The 24,768-nt window shown below is 59.1% G+C and overlaps 1 protein-coding gene across 1 annotated transcript; it reads right to left on the bottom strand.

Moving 5' to 3' along the window:
* Window positions 1-553: 553 nt before the first annotated feature.
* SDC1 (syndecan 1) lies at window positions 554-24,717 on the bottom strand. The gene is made up of 5 exons (XM_044262021.1): window positions 24,399-24,717; window positions 5,326-5,407; window positions 3,959-4,431; window positions 2,806-2,932; window positions 554-2,669 (listed from the first exon to the last, which is right to left on the bottom strand). Exons 1-5 carry the CDS (start codon window positions 24,462-24,464, stop codon window positions 2,500-2,502), a joined length of 918 nt encoding a protein of 305 aa, XP_044117956.1. The 5' UTR covers window positions 24,465-24,717; the 3' UTR covers window positions 554-2,499.
* Between the last annotated feature and the right edge of the window lie 51 nt (window positions 24,718-24,768).

Here is a 24,768-nt window from a genome sequence, read left to right as displayed (position 1 = left end):
CCGGGAGCCTGCTCTCCCCATCCCACCCACCGATGGCAGGGCCCTGGAGGGAATGCTCCTTCCTGCCCTGCGCTCCGAGAACACACGTGGGGTGCCCGCCAGCACCCAGGACCAGAGAGGCAGATGACAAGGGCCAAAGGCAGAGAGATCTGCCACAGAGGGACAGCTGGGGGGCATCAGCCTGGATGGGACCGAGTAAGGGGAGGGCAGCCAGATGTCCTTACAACACTAGGGCTCCCACAATGCACTGCACATTTTTAAACTTCAGGTCAGTAGAGAGCCCTCAGATCCACAAGGTAGGGAATGATCTAGAAGAAGAGCAAGAAGGCGGGTTGGGCAGGAGACAGTAAGACCAAGAGCCCTGGAAGGAGGTGAGATGACAAAGGCGAGATCCGGGGCAGCAGGGGACCCAGCCCTCCCTTACTGCAGAGGGCCCGGCACTGGTCCCGTGTTCCTCACCAACCAACAGCACGGCCCAGAGCCGGGATCCCTCCAAGAAGAGGACAGGTGAGGGCACGGCCAGGCCAAGAAGAGACTCAACCACCACCACAGCCCAAAATGACAAGTGCTGTTTATTATAGTTACACAAACGGGCCCAGCCACAGGCTCGGCCTCAACCCAAGGATGAGCAGAGATGAGCAGTAACAGACCCTTCCCCACCCTTCTCCCCACACCCCTCCCCCCCAGTCGTGTCCGGTCACACACTCCGGACAGAAAGTCCCAGTACGGAGCACAGGTTCCCTTCTCCTGGCGGCGCACCTCTCTGGGTCACAGACGGCCCCCCTCCTGGAACAGCCAACAGAGCAGCTGGAACGGTGTCAAATTAAATAGGCAAGCACAGGGGCTCCCAGGAGGGTTGCGCCGGGGACCTCGTGTCCTGGCGAAGGTGTGAGAGGAGGTCCGTCCAAGGTGTCTGAGAGGCAGGCCTCGGCTCCGGGGCGCTGTGGAGCCAGTGGCCTCCGCCGAAGGCTGGGCTGGAGGCGCCACAGCTTCTCCAGCCGCTGAAGTGACAATGCTTCGAGCTTGGCAACAGAAATTTACATCAGGCCTTCTATAACCTTGGCTGGACTTACTGACCTCCAGAAGAACTTGAGCAAAGACAAAAAAATGAGAAGCAAAGCAACCAGAGGGACTCTGGTCCCAGAATCCCTCCTCACGGGAAAGACAAAGGCACAGAGTTTTTGGCCAAGTTTCTCAGTATCATCTGTGTTTAGAGAAAAGGCTGGTCACGTCCACACGACCAACACAGAGAGAAGCAGCAAAGGTAGGAGAGTTCACGTGACTACTTTATATTAAAGTTTATTACATTTGGAAAATCTACTGTACAGGGAAAAAACCCATTGGATTAAGTAGAGTTTTGCCAAAAGCAAAAGACTATCACTCTTTGGAACATTCCTGATTCCAGCCCAGGGCAGGGCCACAGAAGCACATTGAAGGGGAACCTGGTCCTGCGTGGAACAGCTCTGTACCAGGTGTGCCCAGGCCCCTCACATCACCTTCCAGAAGCAGATGTCCCCCAGAGACATTTTCTGGGGCACCCAAGGCAGGGCTCAGTCTGCGGGAGACTCTCTGGGCCCCCTGCCCCGTCCCCCGGCCCACAGTCCTCTCTCCTCGGTCCCCAGCCAGAGGTGCCAGGATGCCACTCTCCCCTGGCTCCTCTGCTTCACAGCAGCCTGGCCACGGCAGCGGCCCCACGGCCTCGGGCACGGCTGCTCCAGTGGCGTCTGCCCATGGGCCACCGGGCAGACATTCCATACCCTGTTGCACACATGAGTGACAACTCAGAGATAACCCTCAAACTAGGCCTATTATGTTGTTTTCCCAATTTGGTTCTCCTAGTTAAAAAAAAAAAAAAAAAGTGACAAACAAAACAGAAAAGTCTGAACCCTGATGCTGTCTCCTTGCCATAGATGAGGGGAAGCAAGACGGGGGTAACCGAATGAACTTACTTAACTTACCTCAGGAGTAACAAAGTCTACTGGGCTATGAACAGAGAAACTAGAGGAAACGTGCAAAAACAAAGTTGTATCTAAAGGAGACCCCCCCTAACAAAACAATGGGAATCTGCCGGGGCTCCGAACTCCTCTCCCCACCCCTCGCCCCGTGGGGGAGGAAACGCCCCCAGATCGGGGGTCTCCGCCGGCAAGTGCTACAGATGTACCTGCCGCCGGCCAGCAGACCCATCCAGGGCCAAAGCGGCAGGGTCCCCTTTCCCTCCAGAGTTGGACCTGGGGAGGGGCTGCTCCAGGTTGGAGAAACTGAGTCAGGAGGAGGCGATGCCAGGTGCTGGCTGTGGTGGAAAGGTCATGTGCGAGAAAGCCCCAGCGCCCAAGTCTCCAGGCAGAAGTCAGAGAAGCAGAGTCGAGAGCCCCCAGCGGACCCCGGGAGTCCGCGGCCAGGGCGCTGGGAGGGGGGCGTGGTGGCGGGGCCTGTAGTTCTTCACGGAAGAGGCAAGTGGGGGCCTAGCGAGTGGTAGGGGGAGGAGGGGCACGGTCCCCGTCAGGCGTAGAACTCCTCCTGCTTGCTGGGCTTCTGGTAGGCTCCGCCGTTGGCTTGTTTGGGCTCCTCCAAGGAGTAGCTGCCCTCGTCCTTCTTCTTCATCCGGTAGAGCATGAAACCCACCAGGCACACGGCCAAGATGAGCCCCACGAGGCCTCCAGCGATGACCCCTGTGAGGGCATGGAGGCCGGCTCAGCGTGGGTTAAGCAGCAGTCCCCCCCACACCGGGAGGGGCCCCCAAGGTGGCCTTGGTCAGCCCCGCTCCAGGGACAAATACAGCCCACCCCCCACCTGAGAGAAACGCACCTCCCAGCACTTCCTTCCTGTCCAGGAGGCCCTGTGAGGCCTCACGGTCCACAGGGGGTTGATTCCGCTCTTCGGGCTCCACCGCCGTCCCAGCCACGTTCTCCCCAGACAGGTCAAAGGTGAAGTCCTACGGGAGGCAGGGACAGCCTCAGGCTGGGGTGGGCCCCCTCTGGCAGCAGCATCCAGTTTTCCTTCCCAACCCAGAAGCAGCTCAGGCCTCCCTGGTCACCACTGCCACCAGCTCAGATGCATCCAACCCAGACCTCCTGGACCCCCAAAGCCTCTCATCCTACCACACCAGAGCCGGCTGGACTGTGGCAGAGACATCACAGCAAGTGAGACAAGGCACATGTATTTATATGAAAATAGACAGGGCGACCCCTGGGTGGTTCAGTCAGTTAAGTGTCCGCCTTTGGCTCAGGTCACGACCTCGGGGTCCTTGGATGGAGCCCCGCATCGGGCTTTCTGCTCTGCGCTGGGTCTGCTTCTCCCTCTCTCTGCCCCTGCCCCCCACTTGTGTGCACATGCACGTGCGTGCCCTCTCTCTCTGTCCCTCTCTCTAATAAACAAATAAAAATCTTTAAAAAGAAAAGAAATACCGTCATTTTAATGTAAAGTGTAAAGTCACCATGACTGCAAGACAGACAGTCAGATCGAGTAGAATTTTTATACTCTCTTGCTTAAGTTTGGGAAGACTTCTCACATGCAATCTTTTTTTTTTTTTTTTTTTTAAGATTTTATTTATTTATTTGACAGAGAGAGATCACAAGTAGGCAGAGAGGCAGGCAGAGAGAGAGAGGAGGAAGCAGGCTCCCTGCCGAGCAGAGAGCCTGATGCGGGACTCGATCCCAGGACCCTGAGATCATGACCTGAGCCGAAGGCAGCGGTTTAACCCACTGAGCCACCCAGGCGCCCCTCTCACAGGCAATCTTGAAGGACTCCTTTGCTCTGGTCTCCTATTTAGTCTGCCCTGCCCTGGGCCTGGCCCTGGAGGCAAGGGCAAAGTAGGACCTTGTGACCCTCTCTCTGTTCATGGCGGGGGATGGGACATGCTTACAGGACACAGCGTGCTGGGGGTGCCCGATGACTGAGCCGGAGTCCGTCGGCACCATGCACCATGGAAACACAGAGGACGACAGCGGGGGGCACTCACCTGTTCCCCAGAGCCCTCGCCGACTGGGAGCTGAGTGGACACTCCATCCTCCGCGGCCCTCTCGGTGGCAGAAGGACCTCTGTCCTCCACATGGGGAGTGTGAGGGTCGAGCTGTCTGGGTCCCGCCGAGGGCTCATGGTGCTCAGGCTGCATGTCCCTGTGGGGATGGGAGGTGGCAGGCCCCGCGGCCGTGGTGGCTCTCACTGTCGAGGCCCGGTGAGTGGTTGGGTGCGGCGTGCTCTCCCCGGGTGGGTGCGGGGTCTCCTTCTCCCGGCCGGTGAAGCCAGGCTCCACCTTGGCCAGGAGCACGGCCTCCCTGTCCTCGGGCGCCTCTCCCGTAGGCAGGACAGAGGTGGAGACGGTGGGGTTATCTGCGCCAGTGGGCTCTGGAGCCGTGGGCATGGCTGTCAGGAGCCCCACGTCCTTCCACGTGGACGGGCTCTGCGGCGACAAGGTGGCATCTGGCAGAGCACCTGGAGGCCCAGAAGCAGCTTGTTGGAGCAGACCGGCCAAGCTTCTGCAGGGAGGAAGGCCCGCCCAAAGACTCCCCGGCCGCCAGAGCAAACCCCTCCGTGAGAAGCGGTTTCCCCAGGGGAGAAACTCTGCTTTGGAAAATGCAAGAGGAAAGCTGCCCTTTTCTGCTGCACGTGCCTGGGGACAGCGTGGTGTCTCGAGGCACGACACACCAGGCCATCTGGGAAGGAAGCTTTCCTGCAGCTGTGGAAGCCTGCTACCTGGGTGGGGGCATTCTCGGGAGCCTGACTGCCTTGTCCCCTGCACACACACCTCCCTGGCCCCCTCCCTGTTCACCTGCCCTCTCCCCAGAAAGGCCTAGCACATCCCCACCAAGAACAGAGGCCTGTGTCCCACTTCCAGCTCTTAGGCCCTTACTTCGGCCACTTTCCCCACAGATGGCCTCAACCCTCTTCCAAAATCCTGCTCAAGAGCACCTCCTCTAGGAGGCTTCCCTGGTCACCTCCCACTCAAGGACTTCACTCTCCCAGGGAAAGGGTAAATAGGAGAAGATAAGGGAACATTTCTGGAGGATCTATACCCTACCAGGCTCTGTGTTACCTTACAGCCCCCAATAATCTTATGAAGTCAAGATATATTGCCATTTTACAGATGAAGAAAGAGAGGCCTGGAGAAGTCCCCCATTCCAAAGGTTGCCCAGAGAGTTAGGACACTATGAGCCCAAGTCTGTCTGCAGCGGACAGGCCCCGGGGCTTTCTAGAACCCCAATACTCACTCCCCGCCAACCCACACATGCCTTCTCCTTGCAGCATGGACCTCATTCTCTTCCCTAACATCATCCCCCAGACCCTGCTGCCTAATGGCCATCCTGGGGGTCCCTTGTGTCAGCTCACCTGCACCAGAGCCAGAGAAGTTGTCAGAGTCATCCCCAGAGCCGTCCTGATCTTCAGGAGGCACGTTTATGGCCACAGTTTGCTGGAAAAGGATATAAAAGGGTATGAGTGGAAGCTTGGCCAAGGCCCTGCTGCTCTGAGGTCCCTGTCCTAGACAGCTGAACTCCTGTACCACACACACACACACACATATACACACACACAGCACAGGGAAGAAGCCTTCGTGTGTGGTACCAGGACCCTCAGCTCGGGGCAGTCCTCTTGTCCCCCACACACCCCCGAATGCTATGATGACCCAGCCCTGCACCAGGCGCTGGGGGTACAAAAACACACCAGAGGGGACAGGCCTTGCCCCAAGAAACTCAGCCTGGTAAGGGGGCCCTGGACCTCTTAGAAAAGCCGCAGAAGATATCATTGCTGGGAAGAGAGACTGTGGCCCCAATGGACCCCATCAGCTCAGCCTACACTGAAAACGGGGCCACTGGCCAGGGAGCTTCAGGGTCCAAGACTGGGGTTTTCTAGAGCCCCAGGAATAATCCCCCAGTAACCTGATTCCAGAGAGGCATGCTGGGCACCAGGGTATGCACATCAAGGGTCTCACAGGGGAAAAGATCAGGGATGGGTATGGGACATACCCACACAGGACAGCCCCAGGCCTGGCCGTGCTCCCTCCCACACAGCCTGTCTTTTCACCAACGGGAAGGACTGGGTCCACGCCCCCTTGGGGAAGCAAAGACAAGGTGCCCATTAGGCTAGGGACAGATGAGACTGATCTAGAAGAGGCCCGGCACTCAGGAGGCACCGACACACGGGCTATGGGCCTGGTAGGGACCCTGTATGCAAACAGCAGTCCTAGGACACTGCCTGCCCAGGGCACCTCCAAGCGGCTGCGGGGGCCAGAGGGTGACTCCCGAGGCAGGGGCTGCCGCGGCCAGAGGGTGACTCCCGAGGCAGGGGCTGCCGCTGCAGGACTAGTGAGCAGGCCAGGAGGAGGCAAGACACACCACAGACAGCCCAGCAGGCTGCAGAGAAGCCTGGAACCCGGCGATGTGGGGGTGTAGAGGGCTCCCCGACACTAGTTCCAGAACGTCAGTCGGAGAAGGGGAGACCCAACGGCCAGGTGGCAGGAAGGACAGCTATGAGTGTCCTGTTCAGCAACAAGCCTTTGACCCAGAGGAGTTCGGGACATCTCCGTCTCTAGAGGGCCCCGATGTCAGGGGCCCCACCGAAACGTGAATAAAGAGGCAAAGCAGTACAGTTCAGAGCACATGGGGTAGGATACTCCCTGACCTTAGTCACTTAGTAGATGAGTGGCCCTGGGGACATCCCTAAACCTCTTAGGGCCTCAGTTTCTCCATTTGTAAAATGGGGACAGTAGTAATATCTACATTCCCGGACTGCTACAGAAACTCACTGAGGTTATGCACCGACAGCAGCCGCTGCTCTAACTCGGGGAGTGGATAAGAGCATTCTGGTGCCTTCTGGGGGAGAGCTGGGATGGAGGTGGTGGGGTGTCAGAAGAGAGGCAGGACAGAGCCAGGTCACAGGAGCCCCAAGGCTGGGCTCCAGGGAATGAGGCCTCCTCAGCCCCAGAGGCCTCCCTGGGTCCCCGCCACAGGCCATGGGGTTTCGCTCTTGAGTGGAGCAGAGCAAGGAAGAGACAGAGAAGACCTCTGGCCTCCCTGAGGCCGCCTGGGGCACAGCTGGGCCAGGTGGAGGCTCCCCATCAGACCCTCGGGTCAGAGGGACACTTCAGACACGTGTAGAAACCACCAGGCTAGAAATATCACTGAGCTTCCTCTGAAAGTACAAAACCCAAATTCTACGTCTCCTCCCACCCCCCAGGAAAAGGTTCTGGCCCGAGAAGAGCCCGTCTGGGCCCTCGTGGCCCACCTACACCAACTGGCTTGGTCCCTGTCCTCTACCCGCCCCTCAGGCCACTTCCTGCCTAGGCTGTCCTCAGGTGGTGCTTCCGACACGGGGCCTGTCTCTTTGGAGCTCACCTCCGCCAGGCCTGGACCTGCACCCAAAGGGAGCGAAGAATACTGCTCCCCAGGCAGGCATCGAGCAGGTTCCCCTACCCCAGTGCGCCCCCACCCCAGGCCCACAGGAGACCGCCTCCCACAGGGCAGCTGGCGTGGGTGCAGGGGGGAGACACAGCGTTCGGGGGTGGGTCAGGGCGTCAGCCAGAGCAGCCGCGCGCCGCACTGAAACGAAGGCCAAATCTTCTAGCAGAAGCCGGAGTCTCGGGCCCAGGTGAGGGCAGGCAGACGCTGAGGAGGCCCAACCTCTCACCTACCCAGAGAAGCCCCAACAGGTTAGCCCGTTTCCCAAGCACAAGGCCTCTTTCACCACCAGATAAGACTGTGAATCTGCCCAGTCCCTAAAAACAATTTGTTCCCTCAACTCGGCTCAGCTTATCCCTGTGCGGATCTTGTTTACACAACAAGCTCTTAAGCAAACGCTTTCTCTGCTGAAACCAGCTCCCTGACCTCGGGGCAGCCCCTCCCCTCTCAGGGCCTGGTCTCCAGCAGGGGAAGGGCTGCAGTGACCTCCTGATCCCCTCCGGTGTGAACCTTAGTGAGGGCCTCCACTCCCTGGGGAGGAAATGAGCGGAAACTGTGCTGAGTTTGAACTTGGATCACTAGGTGCCAGATGACTGGCATTTTTGGGTGAGACTTCCAGTTTCACTTAGGCAGCTGTGCTAAGAGTCTGTGGCCAGCTGCCCCCAAGGCCTCCTGGGAGGCTCTCCGCAACCTTATCTCTGCTTAGGGCCCCTCAGAGACCACCACGTGGCCACAGGTCAGGGCTGCTGGGGGACAGGTGAGTAGCCCAGCTTGGAACCCACCTCAAGTAGCCTGGGAAGGTTAAAGGCAGGCCAGCTCACACCTTGAATGGGGCTCTTTAACCTCTGCAGAATCCTAAGAAGCTCAGCTTTTCCCTCTAACACACCAAAATCCTTGTAGGAAGATCTAAACATCTGCACATTCAGTTTGCCCAGAGGAAGGGCCAATCTGCTCCAGACCTTTAAGCCCACCGGCCCAAGAGACCAAAGCCACTTTTGGCTGCAGTGGAGGGCACAGGTCCTGGGGCAGACACACGGCGGCTGGGGGACAGGGAGCAGGAAAGGAGCTTAGCCCATCTCCATCTCAGAGCTGCTGGCCACACCGAGCTGCGTGGAAGGACTGACAGGCGACCCAGGGTCAGGGCTCCAGCAGAGCAGAAAAGAGATGGCATGAGAAACAGGCCTTCTCGCACACTAGAAACACTTTCTCTCCCTGTCCACCTTTACCTTCTATTGGAGGCAGGCAGGCCCGAGATTAGCATCTTGCACAGATAAGGAACTGAAACAGACAAGGGCAGGGACTTGCCCAAGGCCATGGGCTGCGGCTGCACGTGCTCCCCTCACCTACCCAGCTCTGTCCCTCCCCCCCCAGCCCCCAAAAGACCCCCCGGCAGGCCCATCCGGTTTAAGGGGCCCATCTACACTTCTGCAACACATACATGAAGATGTCAATCCCGTCAACACAGCCGCCGCCCCACCCCCGCTCCGGAGCTACAGGATGAGAGCGTCACAGAGTAAGAATGCCTGACCCCTACCCCAGCAGCCGAGGGGACCAAGGTGCCAGCCCACACGTCACAGCTGCCAAGGGCTGGGAGTCTGCATCGGGCTGCTGCCTGCCATTCCCGAGAACAGATCGAAGGGTCTGTGGGCGGAGGCCAGCAGAAGAGCCTCAAGCCAAGCCCAGCCCGCTCTCACCCCCGCACTGGCCATAGACGGCGCCACCCTCCTGTGCAACCTCCATCCTGGCAGGCCGAGAGGAGGGCGGCCGTGGGGCAGCAGCCCCCCAAGACATCTTGGGGCCCAGAGCTCCATGGTAGCTCACAAGTCAAGACAGCAAGTGGACATCTCAGAGAGGTTCGAGGGAGGATGGCGGACCCCAGTGCTTCCAAGTCCGGACTCATGGAAGAGGCTGCCTGTCCCCCTGCTCCCCGGACTCCCGCCGCCCCGTAAGCTACAGCCAACAGGTCCAAAGACTTGTGGTTTCCAAACTACAGGTTAGTGACCCTGAGTCACTAACCATGTGCCATCGGCTGCCTGACTTAGTGATGGAGAAAGCACGAAGCCTTTAGAAAGCATCACCGAGCTGCTGCTCTTCCACCAACACGTGGCTAAAAGTACAGTGTAAGGAGGTCACAGACGGATATTCAACAGGGCCCGTGACACCAACACTCAGGGGATCACCATCCAGGGGCTTTGGAGAGAAAAGACATGGTCTGGTCCTGGCAAGCTCCCAAGGTACACAGCCAGGAGCTCCACTTTGAGCTTCCAAACAGGTGGCTGGGGCACAGAGGGTGACCCTCCAGGGGACACTGAAGCTAGGCCTTGAAACCCCCCCAGGCAGACCTGGAGACAACACTCGGCCCAAGTCACTGAGCTCGGCGACACGGGAACCTCAGGAGTGTGGCAGGCATACACGGCCGCGGGGAAGGAGGCTCAGGTATCCGCTAACCGTTATTTGTCCCAGTGGGACAATGAAGCCCGGGCTGCTGTGGTAGGACCAAGTCACGGAGTCCACAGCCCTCCAGATCTCCTTCAGAGCTAAAGGGGCTCGCGGCAGCGCTTCCTAGGCAGCCAGCCTTGGTGCTGGCTCTGGGGTTATTGATCGGAGGGGCCCCCAACTTGCTCCAGGAGCCCAGCTGTGGGGCCAAACGCAACACGGGCCCCGCTGTGGGGCCAAACGCAACACGGGCCCCACAGACCTGCCAGGACAAACACCCACTGTTCCCACCCACTGAGATCCCATGGGGCAGCAGACACTCTTGGGAGGATTAAGAGATTCATATTTTCTTTTTTTTTTTTTTTTTTAAAGATTTTATTTATTTATTTGAGAGAGAGACAGTGAGAGAGAGCATGAGCGAGGAGGTCAGAGAGCGAAGCAGACTCCCCATGGAGCTGGGAGCCTGATGTGGGACTTGATCCCGGGACTCCGGGATCATGACCCGAGCTAAAGGCAGTCGTCCAGAGGAATTGTTACTCCCTCAGTTTCCTGGTCAGATCGCCCCCCCCAACACACACACCCCTACAGTTCCTAACTCTTGGGTCCTGAGATCTCAGAGCTAAAGAACCCCAGCCTTCAACCCCCACGTAGGCATCAAGATGCCGAACTGACCCAAGGGGACATCCAAACCATCGCCTTTGGCCGGGCCCGGGGCTCTCTTTCTCAGGATCCCGAGAATCACCAGATGAAGTCCTCTGAGCGCTATCCCTGAAGCTGACTCAGTGGGTCTAGGGCAAAGGCCCAGGACTCTGACCGCGAACAAAGTCCCCACTCCAGTAGGGATGCAGTCTATTCTTGGAGAACACTAATTTGAACAGGAAAACTTCTAGCCTGGAGTTGCCCAGGGCCTGGGTGCCAGGGAAGTCAAACCCCTAGAAGGTCCCAAGACCCTCGCTCTGGTCATGTTCAAGAAGGAGGTCCCAAACGGCAACAGGGCCCCATAAACAAGCCCTAGCGGCAAAGGTATCCAAGATGACTCTGGAACATTCTCTGTATTTCTGATGCAGCCACTCTCTACAAACAGCGCACCGTAGTGCCGGCCTGGTCTGTGAAAGAGCCTCACCGTGGAGCTGAGGAAACCCTGAGCTTCGGAGGCCTGGGCCCTCTGGCTGCTCACAGCAGGAGCTGCAGGGGACACAGCGGAGCCTCCCTCCAGCCCGCCCTGCCGGCCCGGGGCTGCCGGCTCTCCGTGGGATCTCAGGCCTCGGGCACTGACCTGGCAGGAGGAGCGGGGTCTCTCGGGGCGTGCCCACCGGGGCGGGGAGCAGGGGCCGCTGAGCCCCCCTGCAATCTTTCAGGGGCACCTGCTTTCCCGGGGTTCGGGGGGAGGATGGGGCGAGAGACGGGGAGCGGGGGGAGGGAAGAGAATGTTGTGGAACACGCAGCCCCACTCCTATGCCTCACCCAACACCCTGGGGCCTACTTTCCTCGTCCGGGACACCATCTGTACCCCTCCTTTAGCACCTGGGCAACATGGCCTGAGCACGGACCCAAAGGGCCAGGCAGGTCAAACCCAAAGCACCTTGGATCCGGGGTCGCAGGGAAATCACCAGAGCCAGGGTTGCGGGGAGTAGGGAGCCTGACCAGGGTGGCTGCCCGGTGGCTGCCCCGGGGCGCATCTAGTCCTACTGCTCCCCTGCTGGGTGACCTGGGCAGCTCTCTACCTCTCTCCAGACAACAGAAGGGGCCAGGCTAGAGTCCCCCAAGCTCCCTTAGTGCTCTGACAGGCGAGGCTGGGACATGGGAGCAGGAGCCCCAGCTCCTTGTCAGCGGGTGACACAGTGGCCCCAGATTGCCACACCAGGGTTTGTAGGAGGGGCAGGACAACAGGCCAGGGCCCAGGGAAGACACCGGGCTCCCTCCTACCCCTGGCTATCCCAGTGGTGGCACATAAATCACTTTCTCTCCAGAGGCTTCTTTCCTACCTCGGGAGCTGCCGGGGAGACGTGCTTAGGACAGTGAGAGGCACCAGTCTCCCAGCTTTAGCCTCAAGACCCTGAAACCTGCCGCCACTGAAGACACTCCCAGGAGGTGGGGGCCCCCCCCAGAGCCTCAGAGCCACCCCAGCATTTCCGGCCTGACAGGCACTGTGATTTATCAGCTCAGTGTCTCTCTACCAGAACCAGGTCAAGCCGGGGCTTGCAGAGGGCATGACGGGCTTGGCCTAGGGTGGCAGGGGCCCAGGCAGCAGCAGCTGGGTGACAGGGGACTCACTCTGCCCTCAGCCTGAGCAGCCACAAGGGCACCCAGGCCCCAGCCCCCATCGGCACTTCTACCAGGAGGAGCGCCTTTCAGGGGACCTCCCACGCGTGTACCCTTCCCCCCACTCACACACACAACCCACCTGACCTGTCCCCAGCCTGCCACTCAGACACAGGCCTCACCACGTGGGGGGTTCCGAGGCAGGGCATGTCCATACCGGCCTTGGAAACACCCCCCTCCTCCCTGGCCAGCCCTGTGGTAGCATTTCCCACAACACTAATGCTGGGCTTTCCAGATGGAAACCTGAGGTCAAGGTCGCAGAGCCCTTTGCCCTGGCGCATGCTGCCTATATCAGGTACCCAGAGAAAACAAGGCTGCATTGAGGGAGGGAGGATCCTGGCAGCCAGCCCCAGGCCGGATGCCCAAGCCAGGTGAGAGCTGCCACCGGCACCCCCAGACCCACCCCTCCCCAGAGCTGGAGCCCGCCTCACAGCCCACGTGCTGGGACTCGTCTCGGAACAGGCCCAGCTGAGGGCTGGGTGTGGGGCCGCAGAGCTGGAAGACCAGTTCCTCAGCTTCCTGCCCCCCCAACCCCGCCCGCGAGCGCCCCAGGCTGGGCGTTGAGCAAGGCTGCCCAGCCTGGCCCTGCCAGCCTTTGTGGCCAGGGCTGCCCTGGGAGCCAGACAAGGGACGGCCAGGGGAAAGTGACCAAACCCAACACCAGGAAAACCTGGTTAGAGCCTGGGCTCTGTTCCCAACTTACTGGATGACCTTGGAAAACACACTGTTTCCAGTTCCCCATCTGTCCAACGAGTGACGGCAAGGGGGCTCCGAGTTCCCAGTCTACGGCTGGGAGGTGGAGACCCGCCCTCAAGGGGCAGGCAGGTGCAGCAGCCGCAGCAGACTGCCCACCGAGGGGTGTACCGCAAACACGGTGCTTAGTGGGCAGAGGACCCACCGCGGCTAGTGGGGATAAGGGCGCTTGGTCACAGGGACTCGGGGTCATTGCTCTCAGCTTCCTGAGGAGGGTTATGGACCAGGCAGGATGTCCCAAATCAAGGGGACTCTGAGATGGCAACTGGCAATCCATGAGGACAGAGGGAACAGCTTAGGCCTCCAGAGCCTTGTCCCTCCCCAGCCCTGGCTATCCAAACAAGACAGCTAAAACCAAAAGCTCGGTGTAGAGTTCCCCACCAGCCCTCACAGGGGCCCCTTGCACTCCTCTCTAGCTGATTAACCCCCAGATTCCACCAGGCTTGGGGGCCTGACACCTCTGGCACACCGGCCTCTAGAGACACCCCCCCCCCACTGCTCTAAATAAAGTATCCTCAAGTTTCACAGAGGCAGAAACTTGTAGCTTTGGACACACCTGCAACCAGTCAGGGCTCCAGCTGTGTATGCAGGGAAGGGGAGCTCTTCTTCACCCATTTACCCCATTGGTGTCCCTGCTGTTGCAGAGTATCCCCATTAAAATGCCTCTGGGAAGGCTAGCCCGTGCTAGTCATTCACACTAGAGTATAAAGCAGCTCTATAAGAGGGATGTGCTCCTTCTGGAAGTGAGGCACTGTGGGTGGGTAGGAGCTATGGAGGATGGGAAAGGTTACAAAAGAGAGGCTGGGAGATGCCAAGAACAAATTTTTTAACCTGTGTCAGAATATGGTTGCCAGCCAACCCCACACCTAAGAAAGACTAAATTCTCTTTGTTCCCACTTTGAGCTACAGACATGGCTTCTCCTCCCACAAGCAGAAGAATGGGCTAGCCTGGAAACCTGCCTCTGGAATAAAGTACAATCCAGACTGATTAGGCACTGAGGCTGCTAGAAGCCCAGACAAAGACACAGGAAGGGCAGAGCGTCCTCAGAGGAGTCCCACGGGCGGGGATACCACAGCAGAGTGGAACTGGGAGTTTGGGGCATAAGCAAGATGTGGCGGAATCTTCCATGAAGACCAGGTCTGAATAGGTTGCGCTTGCTCCCCAGGTGACTGGTGGGCTCCCGCCTCCACAGAAGCAGAGTAGCCTGGGTCCCTTGACATCAGCATACCATCCGCCAGGGGCTTCTTGATGGCTGGAAGGCCCATCGAACCTCAAACGCCCAGCCCTGCCCTCCCAGGCACCAGCAGCACCGGCGCACAGTAGGTCCTAAGGCATCTGAAGGGAGACTGGACGCAGCCCCAGTCTTAGGAGCTCGGAGGCACCTAGGAGGCACCCAGGAGGCACCCAGGAGGGGGAGTAGCCCTAACACCATCCCCAGAGCTCAAGGACAGTCAGGGGTGGCAGTAAGAATCTTGGGCTTTAACCTGGGCTGGGGGTTACTCGACAAACAGAAATACCTGAATTAGGCCTTAGGGGGAAAGAACAGTTATAACAGCTAATATTTATTGTGTACCCTGTGCCTGGCACTGATCTAAGCACTTTAGCTGAATTAATTAATCTTATAATAACCTTAGATTCTAGTACCATAGTCACCCTCCAGATAAAGAAACGGAGGCAAAGGGGACAAGCCGTTTAGTCCCAGGGCACACAGCCAGCAAAGGGCCAGGGGGCGGGTTTGCGGGCAGGCGGGCCGGCACGCATGCTGTGAGCCACCCTTCGGTGAGGACCACGTGGCTCCCCCGCCCTCAGGAAGAAGGAGCCATCATTTCCATGGGAGCTGGCAAAGGGGAAAGTGCAGAAGGCAGGACCGTAGGACTGGGGCCCTCTTCCCCCCAAATCCTGTGGCCCAGCCTAGCCCAGCTCCCTCTCCTGGGCGACCTTAAGTCTGTAGATCTAGGGACAAGCCACTGTCCCCCCACAGTCTGGGGGTCCCTGCTCAGCTGGCCTGCGCCCCTACCCCGGTGCCCTGGTGTCCGGCCTCCTCACACTACCCACCGGCCCAGCCCACACCTCCTTGGGGTCAGGGGCCTGCCCTTGGCAGAGACTTGGGCACAGGTGAGCAGAGTCTGGCCTGCCAGGGAAGGATCCAGTTTCCAAGAAGGGGCAAAAGCCCTGTTTTCAGACCCTACAGTATCAGCACAGGGAGTAAAACCTCTAGACAGCCACTGACATGAAGGGACAGCACGCTGGGATAGGTCAGACAGCCAGCAGGGGGTCTCCACAGGGCACGGCACCCCCAAACCCTGCTAGACTTGCTCCTCTGAGCCCAGGCAAGGAAGGGGCTCTCACTCATGCCACATATATTACTTCCTGGGACCCTTCCCAAGCCCTCTGAGGCAGATGAAAACCCCCAATTTACAGAAGTGTTAACTGAGGCTTAAGGGCAGGTGAAGAAACAGGCCGGAGGTACCCAGGGAGCCTGGTAATGACGGAGCCTGGTAACTCCATGTCCAGTGCTCGTCCCAGCCTCCACAGGTCGCCTCTCCCTGGTCCAGTCCCCAGGGATGCTCACCTGTGCCCACTAGCCCACTAGACCCCACCTGGCCTGCCCAGCCTTCAGAGCATCAGGACTCCAGAACCCACCCCAAAGGCAGACAGACCCAAACAATCAGGCTCAGGCTGCTGCTGTCATACTGGGGGAAAGGTGGACCAGGATGTCCCTTGGACGCCCAGCCCCTAGGTCGAAGGATGGCCCTGTTCAGCAGGGGGTGGGTGTTAAGGTCACAGGTTCTCTGCTCCTCACACAATTCCCAGGATGAGGACCCAGACCTCAGGGCCTTCCCAGGACCTTACAACATCCAGGATGACCCCAGGAAAACACAGCAACTATGCTCCTCCCCCAGACCTCCCCCTGGAGGGGAGGCAGTGAGACCTCCAGGCTGGCCAGATGCCTGCCGGGGGTGGGGGGGGCAGAGTCTGAGGAGCTCCCCTTGCATAGGTGGCCCATTCTCCTAGCCCAGCCCACAGCCCGCAGGCCCTGGCCAGCCTGGAGGTCTCACTGCCCCCACGGTCCCCACAAGGCACTCTGGAGAGGTGCGGTCCCCACAGAACCGCACCCCTGCGGTTCTCTCTGGGAGAAGGTGGACTGACGTCAGCCTCTGCCAGTCTCAGAGGCCTCCCAAAACACCTGTAGCCTGGGGCCCTGCGAGCCCAAACCTGATCACACATCCGTCGAGGACACTCGCCAGAGATGGGACTCCAAGGCCCGGGACAGTCCCCTGGGCAGCAGGGATGCTGACAAGCCACGGAGAGAAGAGCCGGTGCTGCCGACCCAGTCCAGGCCCCAAGCAGGCTGGCGAGGCCCCGAACATCAGTGGCCACTGTAGGGCAAGGGGCACGGAAACAGCAGTCCTCGAGTCCCCCAGGACCGCCCACGGTCATTACTTGTGGGGTCTGGAGCGGATGAGCACACCTCGGCTTGCAGAAGGCCCCTCCTTACTTCCACACCTTGCACCCACCCAGGGCCAGAGGGCCACCGAGGAGGGCGGGTGTGGCCACAGAAAGTGCTGGGCAGCCCTAAGTGAGAAAGACGAATTCAACGTGGTTGCAATGGGACAGGACTCTTAACACCGCTGGAGATCACGGTGCCCGTGAATGGTCCCGGAGCAGGACTGGCAGCCTCGGCCACCCCAACTGCCCTCAGCAGGGCACGGCCTCCACTCTTACTTCGCATGGCCAGAAAATGACCTGCGAGCTGCCGTCTGAGCTCCTGACTAGGTACCGCTGAGAGCTTCTGGGAGGAACCCTGTCCCAGTGAAGGACCTTCACTCTGGCCCATCTGCACAGATCAAGCCTCCCGTCTGGTCCGTCATGGCCACCCTCTCTTGCGTGGGCCCCCCGATCGGCTGTAGAGTGCTCCCCACCTACATAGGGCTGTGTACACAGCAGGTGCCCAGACTCTGGGCTTTAGATCTGATCAAGCCAGGAAGGGCTCAGGACCCTCAGGGACCGAGGCAGCGGGAACAGAGGTAGGCCCCGCCCCCAGTCCCGTGACCCAGCAGGACATCAGAAACACCCCAATGCGTGATGGTCACCAGCTTCTTTGCCCCCTCCTTCCATTTCACAGATGGGCTCACTGAGGCCAAGACAGGCCCATGCACAAAGTCACTCCACAGCAAAGAGGAGGGCCAGGGTTGGAAGCCAGGCAAGCAGAGCCTTAGTCAGCCATGCTGGGCTGTTCCCCATCCCATCTGGCACATCGTGGGCTCATGGTCAAGACTGGTTGGGTGAGTGTCAGGGGAGGATCTGTGGGCCTGGCACCATGACTCAGCTGACAAGTGGAGTGATAAACACGCCTGCCTGCCCCACTGCCCCAACCTGCCCGACGGGGCTTCCGTTCTTGCCGATGAACGGACCTGGGGCACGGGGCCAGGATGCCTGGGTGTGTGCACAGAACATCACCAAGTCTGACCTTGCCCAGGGTGCCCCGTCCACCTCTGGTTCCCATCTGAGCTCTAAGGTAGACTTAGAGCAAGCAGCCTGCCCGGCCCTCCACAGAGGACCTCTCAGGCGTGAGTGTCCCTTCAAGGGCCCAAAAGAGTAAGAGCAGAGGACCTTAAACCCCTGCCATGTTCCCCACTGCGACCTTCACCGTCCCCAGGACAAGGTCTCTCTGCAACCACGTGACCAGCAGAGCTAAAGACGGGGAAGGAAACCCCTTGAGCAGATGGGAGAACTGAGGCACAGAGACAGAAAGACCTGCGCGGGCCAGTAGAGGCTAAACCAGGACTAGGAAGGACAAGTGCCCTGGCTGCACTTTTCTCTAGGAAGAACTTCCAAAGACTTCTAACGCCAGTGACAGAGGAGCGTCAAGAGCTGTAGCTAAAGAGGGAAAAGCTCACCAGAAAAGGGGAGAGAGAGGAAGACCACTTGCTAGCTTCTGGAGAGGAAGCTGTAGACAGGTGGGAACCAGGTTCCCCCCGAAACAGACTGCGGCCTACCCAGTACAAAGGCCCACTGGGGAAACAGAGTCAGGATGCCCCAAGCAAAGCTTGGGTTTGGCTTCAACCCACGCTGCGTGTCCAGTACCCCACCCCCGTGTGTACACGTACACACGCACGTGCGCGCGCAGCCTCTGGTGTGGGGGGGGGGGCGAGTCACGGAGTTTTCCCAGCACCGAAGGTCAGAGGAGAAGCAGCCTCCGTATAGGACCAAGCAGCCCTTAGAGCCATAAACAGAGGCCAGGAGGAGAGAGACCCCCAAAGAGACCAGAAGGGGGTGCATCGGGAAGCTTCCAACTTTACGAGTCAAGGAAACACCCATGGGCAGACGACTGCGTCGGGGAGCAGGTCCAGCCACCAGCCTTCCCTGGCCTGTGGTCCCAAGCCCCAAGGCTGCCCACTGCACTCCCCTCCCCCATAAGCCTGCCTCCCCGAGCTTGCACCCCTCCAGACACCCTGGGTCCCCAGACCTGCACAGCAGGTCAGGAAGCAGGACACTTTCCAGAGGAAGCTTAGCCCACCTTCCCTCAGGTCACCCCCCATCACCGGCTCACTCCTCTGGGCCCCAGAGCACTGAGCTGACCAGATGCCCCCGTCTCAGGCCCAGAAATACCGGAGACCTTCTAGAGCCTACTCCCCACCCAGCGCAAGCTTCGTGAGGACAGGACAAAGCCGTGCCGTCACGCAGACAGAACTCGCCGTCGCGGCGGCTGTGTGGGAGGCTGCCCGTGTCTTGAAGTCACAGTTGCTGAGGTGACCGTGGGGCACACGGTCTTGCCTTTGTGGCCTCAAATGGGCCTCCTTGTGTTGAGGGATACTGCCTGCCCTCCCTCGGCACTCCCCAGCCCGCTCAGAGGGAGGTTCCAGAAGGCACACTCCCATCTAAAGCCCCACGTCTGCTGGAACAGCTGAGAGGGAAATGACACCGCGCTGAGTCTGTTCCAGGGCGCAGGGACCTGGCGCCAAAAGCCTTCTTTCCACAGACTCCCTTAATCCCATTCCTTCTCTCTAGACACACTCAGGCAGGCCCTTAGGGTGGGGGGTGGGGGGTAGCTTTCAACCCGCGACTCCAAGACTGGTTGTTGAAAAGAAGGAAGAAATCAGGAAATCGTTTGTTCCCTAAAACTAGCAAGGTTCCAGGACTAGAAAGCACTGAATGACCATTTCTTCACAGGGCTGCTCCTGCAGCGAGAGCAGGAGCTGGAGGGGGCCAGCAGGGGAGCCCTGCCCAGGAGCCAGGAGTCCTGGGTATCTGGTCACCTGGCTGGTACCATGGTGCCTGCCTCCCAAGATTAAAAATGGGTCCACTAATTCCAAAAACATTTCCCCGGTGCCTAAGATAAAAGTCCGTGGAGACCGGCTGGTGCCCTGGGGACAAACACACGGGCGCCATCCAAACATGGGGACAGTCGCCCCATCCAGGCCACTCTGCACCAAGCCAAGGACATATGGTCCCTCCATGGGCATCAGACCTGGGAGCACGTCCTACCCTGCTCTCCCGGGTCCCACTGTTTCCTGACTGAGGCTCCTGGGAGCAACTCTTGCCTGTCCCTAAGCCGTGGGCTGAACCCAACCCAAGCCCAGGACATTGCCAATGGTCAGGGTTCACCTAAAGGCACTGTTCAGGCCAGTTCTGCCCAGCCCAATGCCCTCTCCATCCAAAGCATGTCCACGCACAGTTCTCTGGGACAGAAGAGCAATCACGCATAGGGCCTTGCAAGTGTCAGGCAGCCCCCTGTACTGGGCTTTACTGGGGAGACATCAGAGTCCAGCAACTCATTCGTGCCATACACATATGGCCCCACATCTGTACAAATCCTGCTTCTTCCACACCAGTCCCTTGGAGGGGCTCACTTCTAGAGGCCTCACCCACAAAACGAGGACAATGACATATCTCGTAAAGGTTTGGGGAAAAAATGAAATAAGAATATAAGGTGACAAACCATAAGTGATTCTTAATCTCACAAAACCAACTGAGGGTTGCTGGGGGGAGGGGGGTTGGGAGAAGGGGGGGTGGGGTTATGGACATTGGGGAGGGTATGTGCTATGGGGAGTGCTGTGAATTGTGTAAACCTGGCGATTCACAGACCTGTACCCCTGGGGATAAAAATATATTATATGGCTATAAAAAATGTTTAAAAAATTTAAAAATTAAAACAAACAAACACACACACACACACACACATACACAAGAATGTAAGGGAAGCAGTGAGCGCTTGACAGCAGGCATTCAATCAAAGGGCCCCGTAATTCTATCCACAGCTCCTTCTCCTCTGGCACTTTCACTTCCAAACACTTTCAAGTGCTCATTATGAAATGAACACGCAAATGACAGAAAGGGGACAGGGAGAACAGGTATGATGTCCGCTTTTCAGAAGACACCAAGACTTGGAAGTGAAGTGCCTCACCCAAGATTACACGGTGAATCAGTGGCAGGGTTGAGACTCGGTCCTGGGGCTCTACGTAATCCAAAGCTGTTTGTGGCCTGCCTGGCAGTACCGGCACTAAAAAAAATGTCCTTCGGTCCAATTAAAACATGGTGAAGAGACAGGACCCATGCTGAGAACAAGGGCCCTTCCGATTACGAGTTACAAGGAGTTAGCCTCGCCTGGTCCAGGCTACCTCTGCGACTAGAGAGTCGCTTACAAGTCAAGCCAGATGGGGGAACTCACAACATGGGGGTCACCAGGGGCCTCCTTCCAGTGGTCATCCACACCTGTTCACCCTTGACAGCCTTTGTTATTCTAGGTACCGTCAGGGGTACTGCAGAGGTCCCAGCTGGGCCCGTGAAGGCACAAAGTGCACGTGTCACGGATCACGAACGTGGCTCACAATCGAAACTCTCAGCACGGAAATCTGGTCTTCTGAGAAATGGTTCTCCCAACTCTGATTAGTGTCTTAGCACTGCTGGAGAAAAGTGCAAGTTAGAAGCCAACAGAAAAGCTGCTGGCCGCACTTACACGACCATGACTGTCATCTCGGGCTGCTATCAGAGATGGAGGAAGAGGAAGAACAAGCCAGAATTCAAAAGGCACCAACCGGGGGTACCCAGCACAGGAGGAAATGTAGTCTTGGGAGCTCAACAACCCAGGAGATTAAATGCCTCACATAACACGGTGACAAGTGAGGACCCCTGACTCCCTGGATTAGATTATGCTTTGTGTCCTTCTGTTACTAAAGGAAGGAAAATACACTGCAGACAGTCCTGCCCAAAGTAAGAATACTTCTGAGGCTAATGTGAATTCTTAGCTCACTAAGGAAACCTGGATACCAAGGATACCTCATTCCCAAGGGATTTCAGGATCCAAAATTTGGCAATAGGAAACAGTCCTCTATTAAAAATAAATAAATAAATAAAAATAAAAATAAAAATAAAAATACTACAAAATTCAAGCTTTTCACTTCTTTCTAATTCTTTCCAGGCCTCTCTCCTCTCTCATCCGTCTCCCACCAGCCTCGGTTAATGAGGTTTTATTGGAACCCACCATGAGCCACAGGTAGAGATGAAAACCAGCTCCACCCTCCTGGAAGAGCTGAAGCCAGGAGTGACATCACCTCTAGAAGGCTCCGAGCCCAGGAGGAGGCAGTTAAGGCCTCCCCCACCCCCCACCCACTCTGTCAGGCCTTTGGGAAATGTCTCTACTGGCCCCCATAATTAGGGCAAAAAGGGATTTTATGCCTTTCAAGAAAGAGAAAAGGGAAGGAGAGAAAAACAACAAGTAACTATTCCAGAACAAGCAACTTTCCTGGCATGGAAGAAACAAAAGACCACGGGAATCACACACTCAGAAGCCTTTTTAGGCAAACCTGTTCTTGTCTCTTGGGAGTGGTTTCAAGCAACCTTCTGCCCTAGCAGCCTTCCTTTGCCCATTCAAAGTCAGGTGCCCAGGATCATACCCTACCTCACTGGTCCCCAGGGGGGCTCTGACCTGCTTTCCCAGTGGGACCAAAGTGAACCCTGGGAGTAGACCAGATGTCTGCAACTGTTGACCCCGCCTCCTATTTTAGGCAAACCCCACTGCCTTACTTCTTTTAGGAAGGGGGTAGGGGTGGATACTTTATGCCACTTTATGTGCCCACTTTTAACTCATCACGGACATCCATTATAAAAGGAAAAAGCAGGGCTGGGCAAGAGAAAACACGCTACACTTTATAAAAGAAAAAAGAAAACCTAAACTCCAAGCCAAGGTCTGACTCCAAAGCTTAGTGCTTTCAGGCTCCACTCAGCCACCGGCTCCAGGACCACCGGCTCCAGGACCACCGGCTCCAGGAAGCCCTCCCACCACCACATTCTAGGGAGACTCCCTCCTTTCATCCTTTCCCCCTTGAGACACAACTGCCTCCCAGTCCTGTGTCTCCCTCTGTATTGGGTCAAAGTTTCTAGGCAAGACATAGTGCCTCCTACTGCAGCATCTGCCCTTACCCAATCCACAGGAGACTGGGAAACACGCTCCACAGGGAACCTCAGATCCCATGCCTTCCCCCATGTCAACAGACACCCTGGGATCCCAGCTCAGGAGAATGCCAGCCCCAATCAAGGGGGGCAAAAGAACCACCACCCACACTCCCCCCGATTCTGCTGGAAATAGGTGGAGAACCCCACCTCAGCAATCTTTGCTGAGGCCCCATCTTGGACCTGGAGAGAGTGCAGCAGCCAGGTAAGGCGAGAGGGGCCACGGGAATAAGCCACACACCTCCACTCTCTACTCCCAAATATTAACTATGATTCAAGGCACCAACTGAATCCCACAGAAACTGCAGCCCTGAAGAGAGAAGAAGCCAGATGCCAACTTCCTGGACCAGAATGCCAGGAATGCACCGGAGACGGAGTTCAGAAATCCCATGAGTCCCCCATGGCTCCCTCAGATTTGGCACCCTCGGCCCCCCACCTCCAACTCATCAGCAATTCAAGAAGCATCGGGGACCCTACTCTTCCAAAATACTTCCAGAAACAACAATCGCCTGGAAAGCAGATGAGCCTTCCCAGATGAGCCTGGGAAACACCTCACCTGAGCCAGACCCTGTAAAATACCCGCCAGCTCTCAGGAGCTGGTAGTTTCTATCATTGTAGAGGGACCCGCTTCCAGACGGTCGGCGTTGCCGAGACTTGCGCGGATGCCACATTACCAGGGGAAGACCCGGCACCTCCCCCCACCCGGCCGCGATCCTTCTCTGCCCACGTGCCTCCCTAACCAAGAGCTAGGGAAGTCGAGCGGTCCAGATGTGGCGAGAGACCGCCACTTCCGGAAGGGGAAGAGCCCCCCGCTCCGTCCGCACCTCCCCTCTCCATCCCGGGGGATGGCCGAGCCGGCCCGCGGGGAGGGCCCCGGGACCCCTGCAGCGGGCGTGGGGGCGGGGAGTGGACGTGGACACCCGGCGGCCAGCGCTGACACCTGGCGGCCGCCCGCGTCCTGGCCCACGGCAGGGCCGGCGCGGCGGGGCGGTTCCCAGGAAAGGGTTACAGGGGCCGAGAACAAAGCGCCCCCATTGGGGAAGGCGGGCTAGCGGACGGCGGCGGGGGCGGGAGATCACTTTCTGGGGGCCCTCGGGATGCTCTAGGTCGGCCAGGTCCCTCTTTAAAGGGGGACCCACCCCCTCGCCAAAGGTGGACGCTGGAGTCCTACCCGAAGGCCTCCTCCCTCAGCCACGGGCTCCACATTTGTCCCTCTTTCCCCTCGGCTCCACTGGGCGGGCCAAGGGACCCGCCTTCCCTCCGCGCGGCTCCAGCACAAAGCCAGGCCGGGGGAGGGGAAGAGCCATTCCGGGGTCCACTCGCGTGGAAGCCGCAGCCCGCGCCGGCCGTGCCCGGCCCCGCTCGCGCCCCTCCGCCGGCAGCACAACTTCAGCAGCCCCGAAGTTGGGTTCCTGCGGGGCTCTGGTGTTCGGGGGCCAACTTCCCGGAACCTTCCGGGGCCAGCTCGGCCCCGCTCCCTCAGGGCAGCCGACTGGAAGTCGAGGGCCCCACCTCCGCAGCCACCGAGACCCCCGCGCAGCCCTGGCCCCGGCTCCTCGGCCAGCGCGCCGGCCCCGCTGCGCCCAAACTCGTCTCCGCCGAAGGGGCTGGGCGCCCGGGCTCGGCGAGTCTGCTTTAAATTAGGCTCTGCGGGCGGGGCGTCGTGGCCGCGGTCACTGCATCTTCTCAGGTCTCGGGCGGAGCGGAGGGGAGCCTGCGACCCCGGCGCCGCCGCAGGCTGGCGGGCTCCGACGCATGTGGAGCGGGGTCGCATAATTGAGCGCGGGCCATCGGCGCAGGCTCCTCTCCGCGGGACGCCCGAGCCCCCGGCTCTTGGCGGCGGAACCCGCGCGGCGCCCACCGACGGCGGAGGCAATTGAGGCAGAAGCCCCGGTTTCGCGGTCACGGTCCCCGGCCCGCCGGGCTAGCGCGGGAAGGAAAGTCCCCGCTTCCCCTCCCCCTCCACGTGCCGCCGGCGGCATCGGCGGGTCTGCAAGCACCGGCTTCCCGCCGCTCCCCGCCCGGGCCCGGGCCGCACTCACCGGGAGAGCTGGCTGCAGGCGCAGCGCCAGCGCGCACAGCCAGAGCCAGAGCGCCGCGCGCCTCATGCTGCCCGGACCGGCGGCGGGAACGCGGCAGGCTGCGGGGATCGGGGCGGCGCCGCGCGGCACGGACTGCTCGGGGCTCCTGGCCGGCTCCGCCGGGTCGTTGCGCTCTGCACCCTCGGGCGCTGCCCCGCGCACAGCTGTCTACGGCGAGGGCTGCGGGACCCGCCGGCTACAGTCCGCTCTCTGCCGCTGGATTCCTCTTCGCACGACTCCGCTCGCCTCCCGCCCGCACCTCTCCCGCCGAGCTCCGCCTTATAATAAACCCACAGGCCCTTAGCCGTTGCAAAAACTAGCCCCCCACCCC

This window comes from Neovison vison, chromosome 8 (genome assembly GCF_020171115.1).
Source record: "Neovison vison isolate M4711 chromosome 8, ASM_NN_V1, whole genome shotgun sequence".
Lineage (NCBI taxonomy): Eukaryota > Metazoa > Chordata > Mammalia > Carnivora > Mustelidae > Neogale > Neogale vison.
The sequence above is the reverse complement of the archived record's forward strand: the minus strand, read 5'-3'. Positions and strand labels throughout refer to the sequence as shown.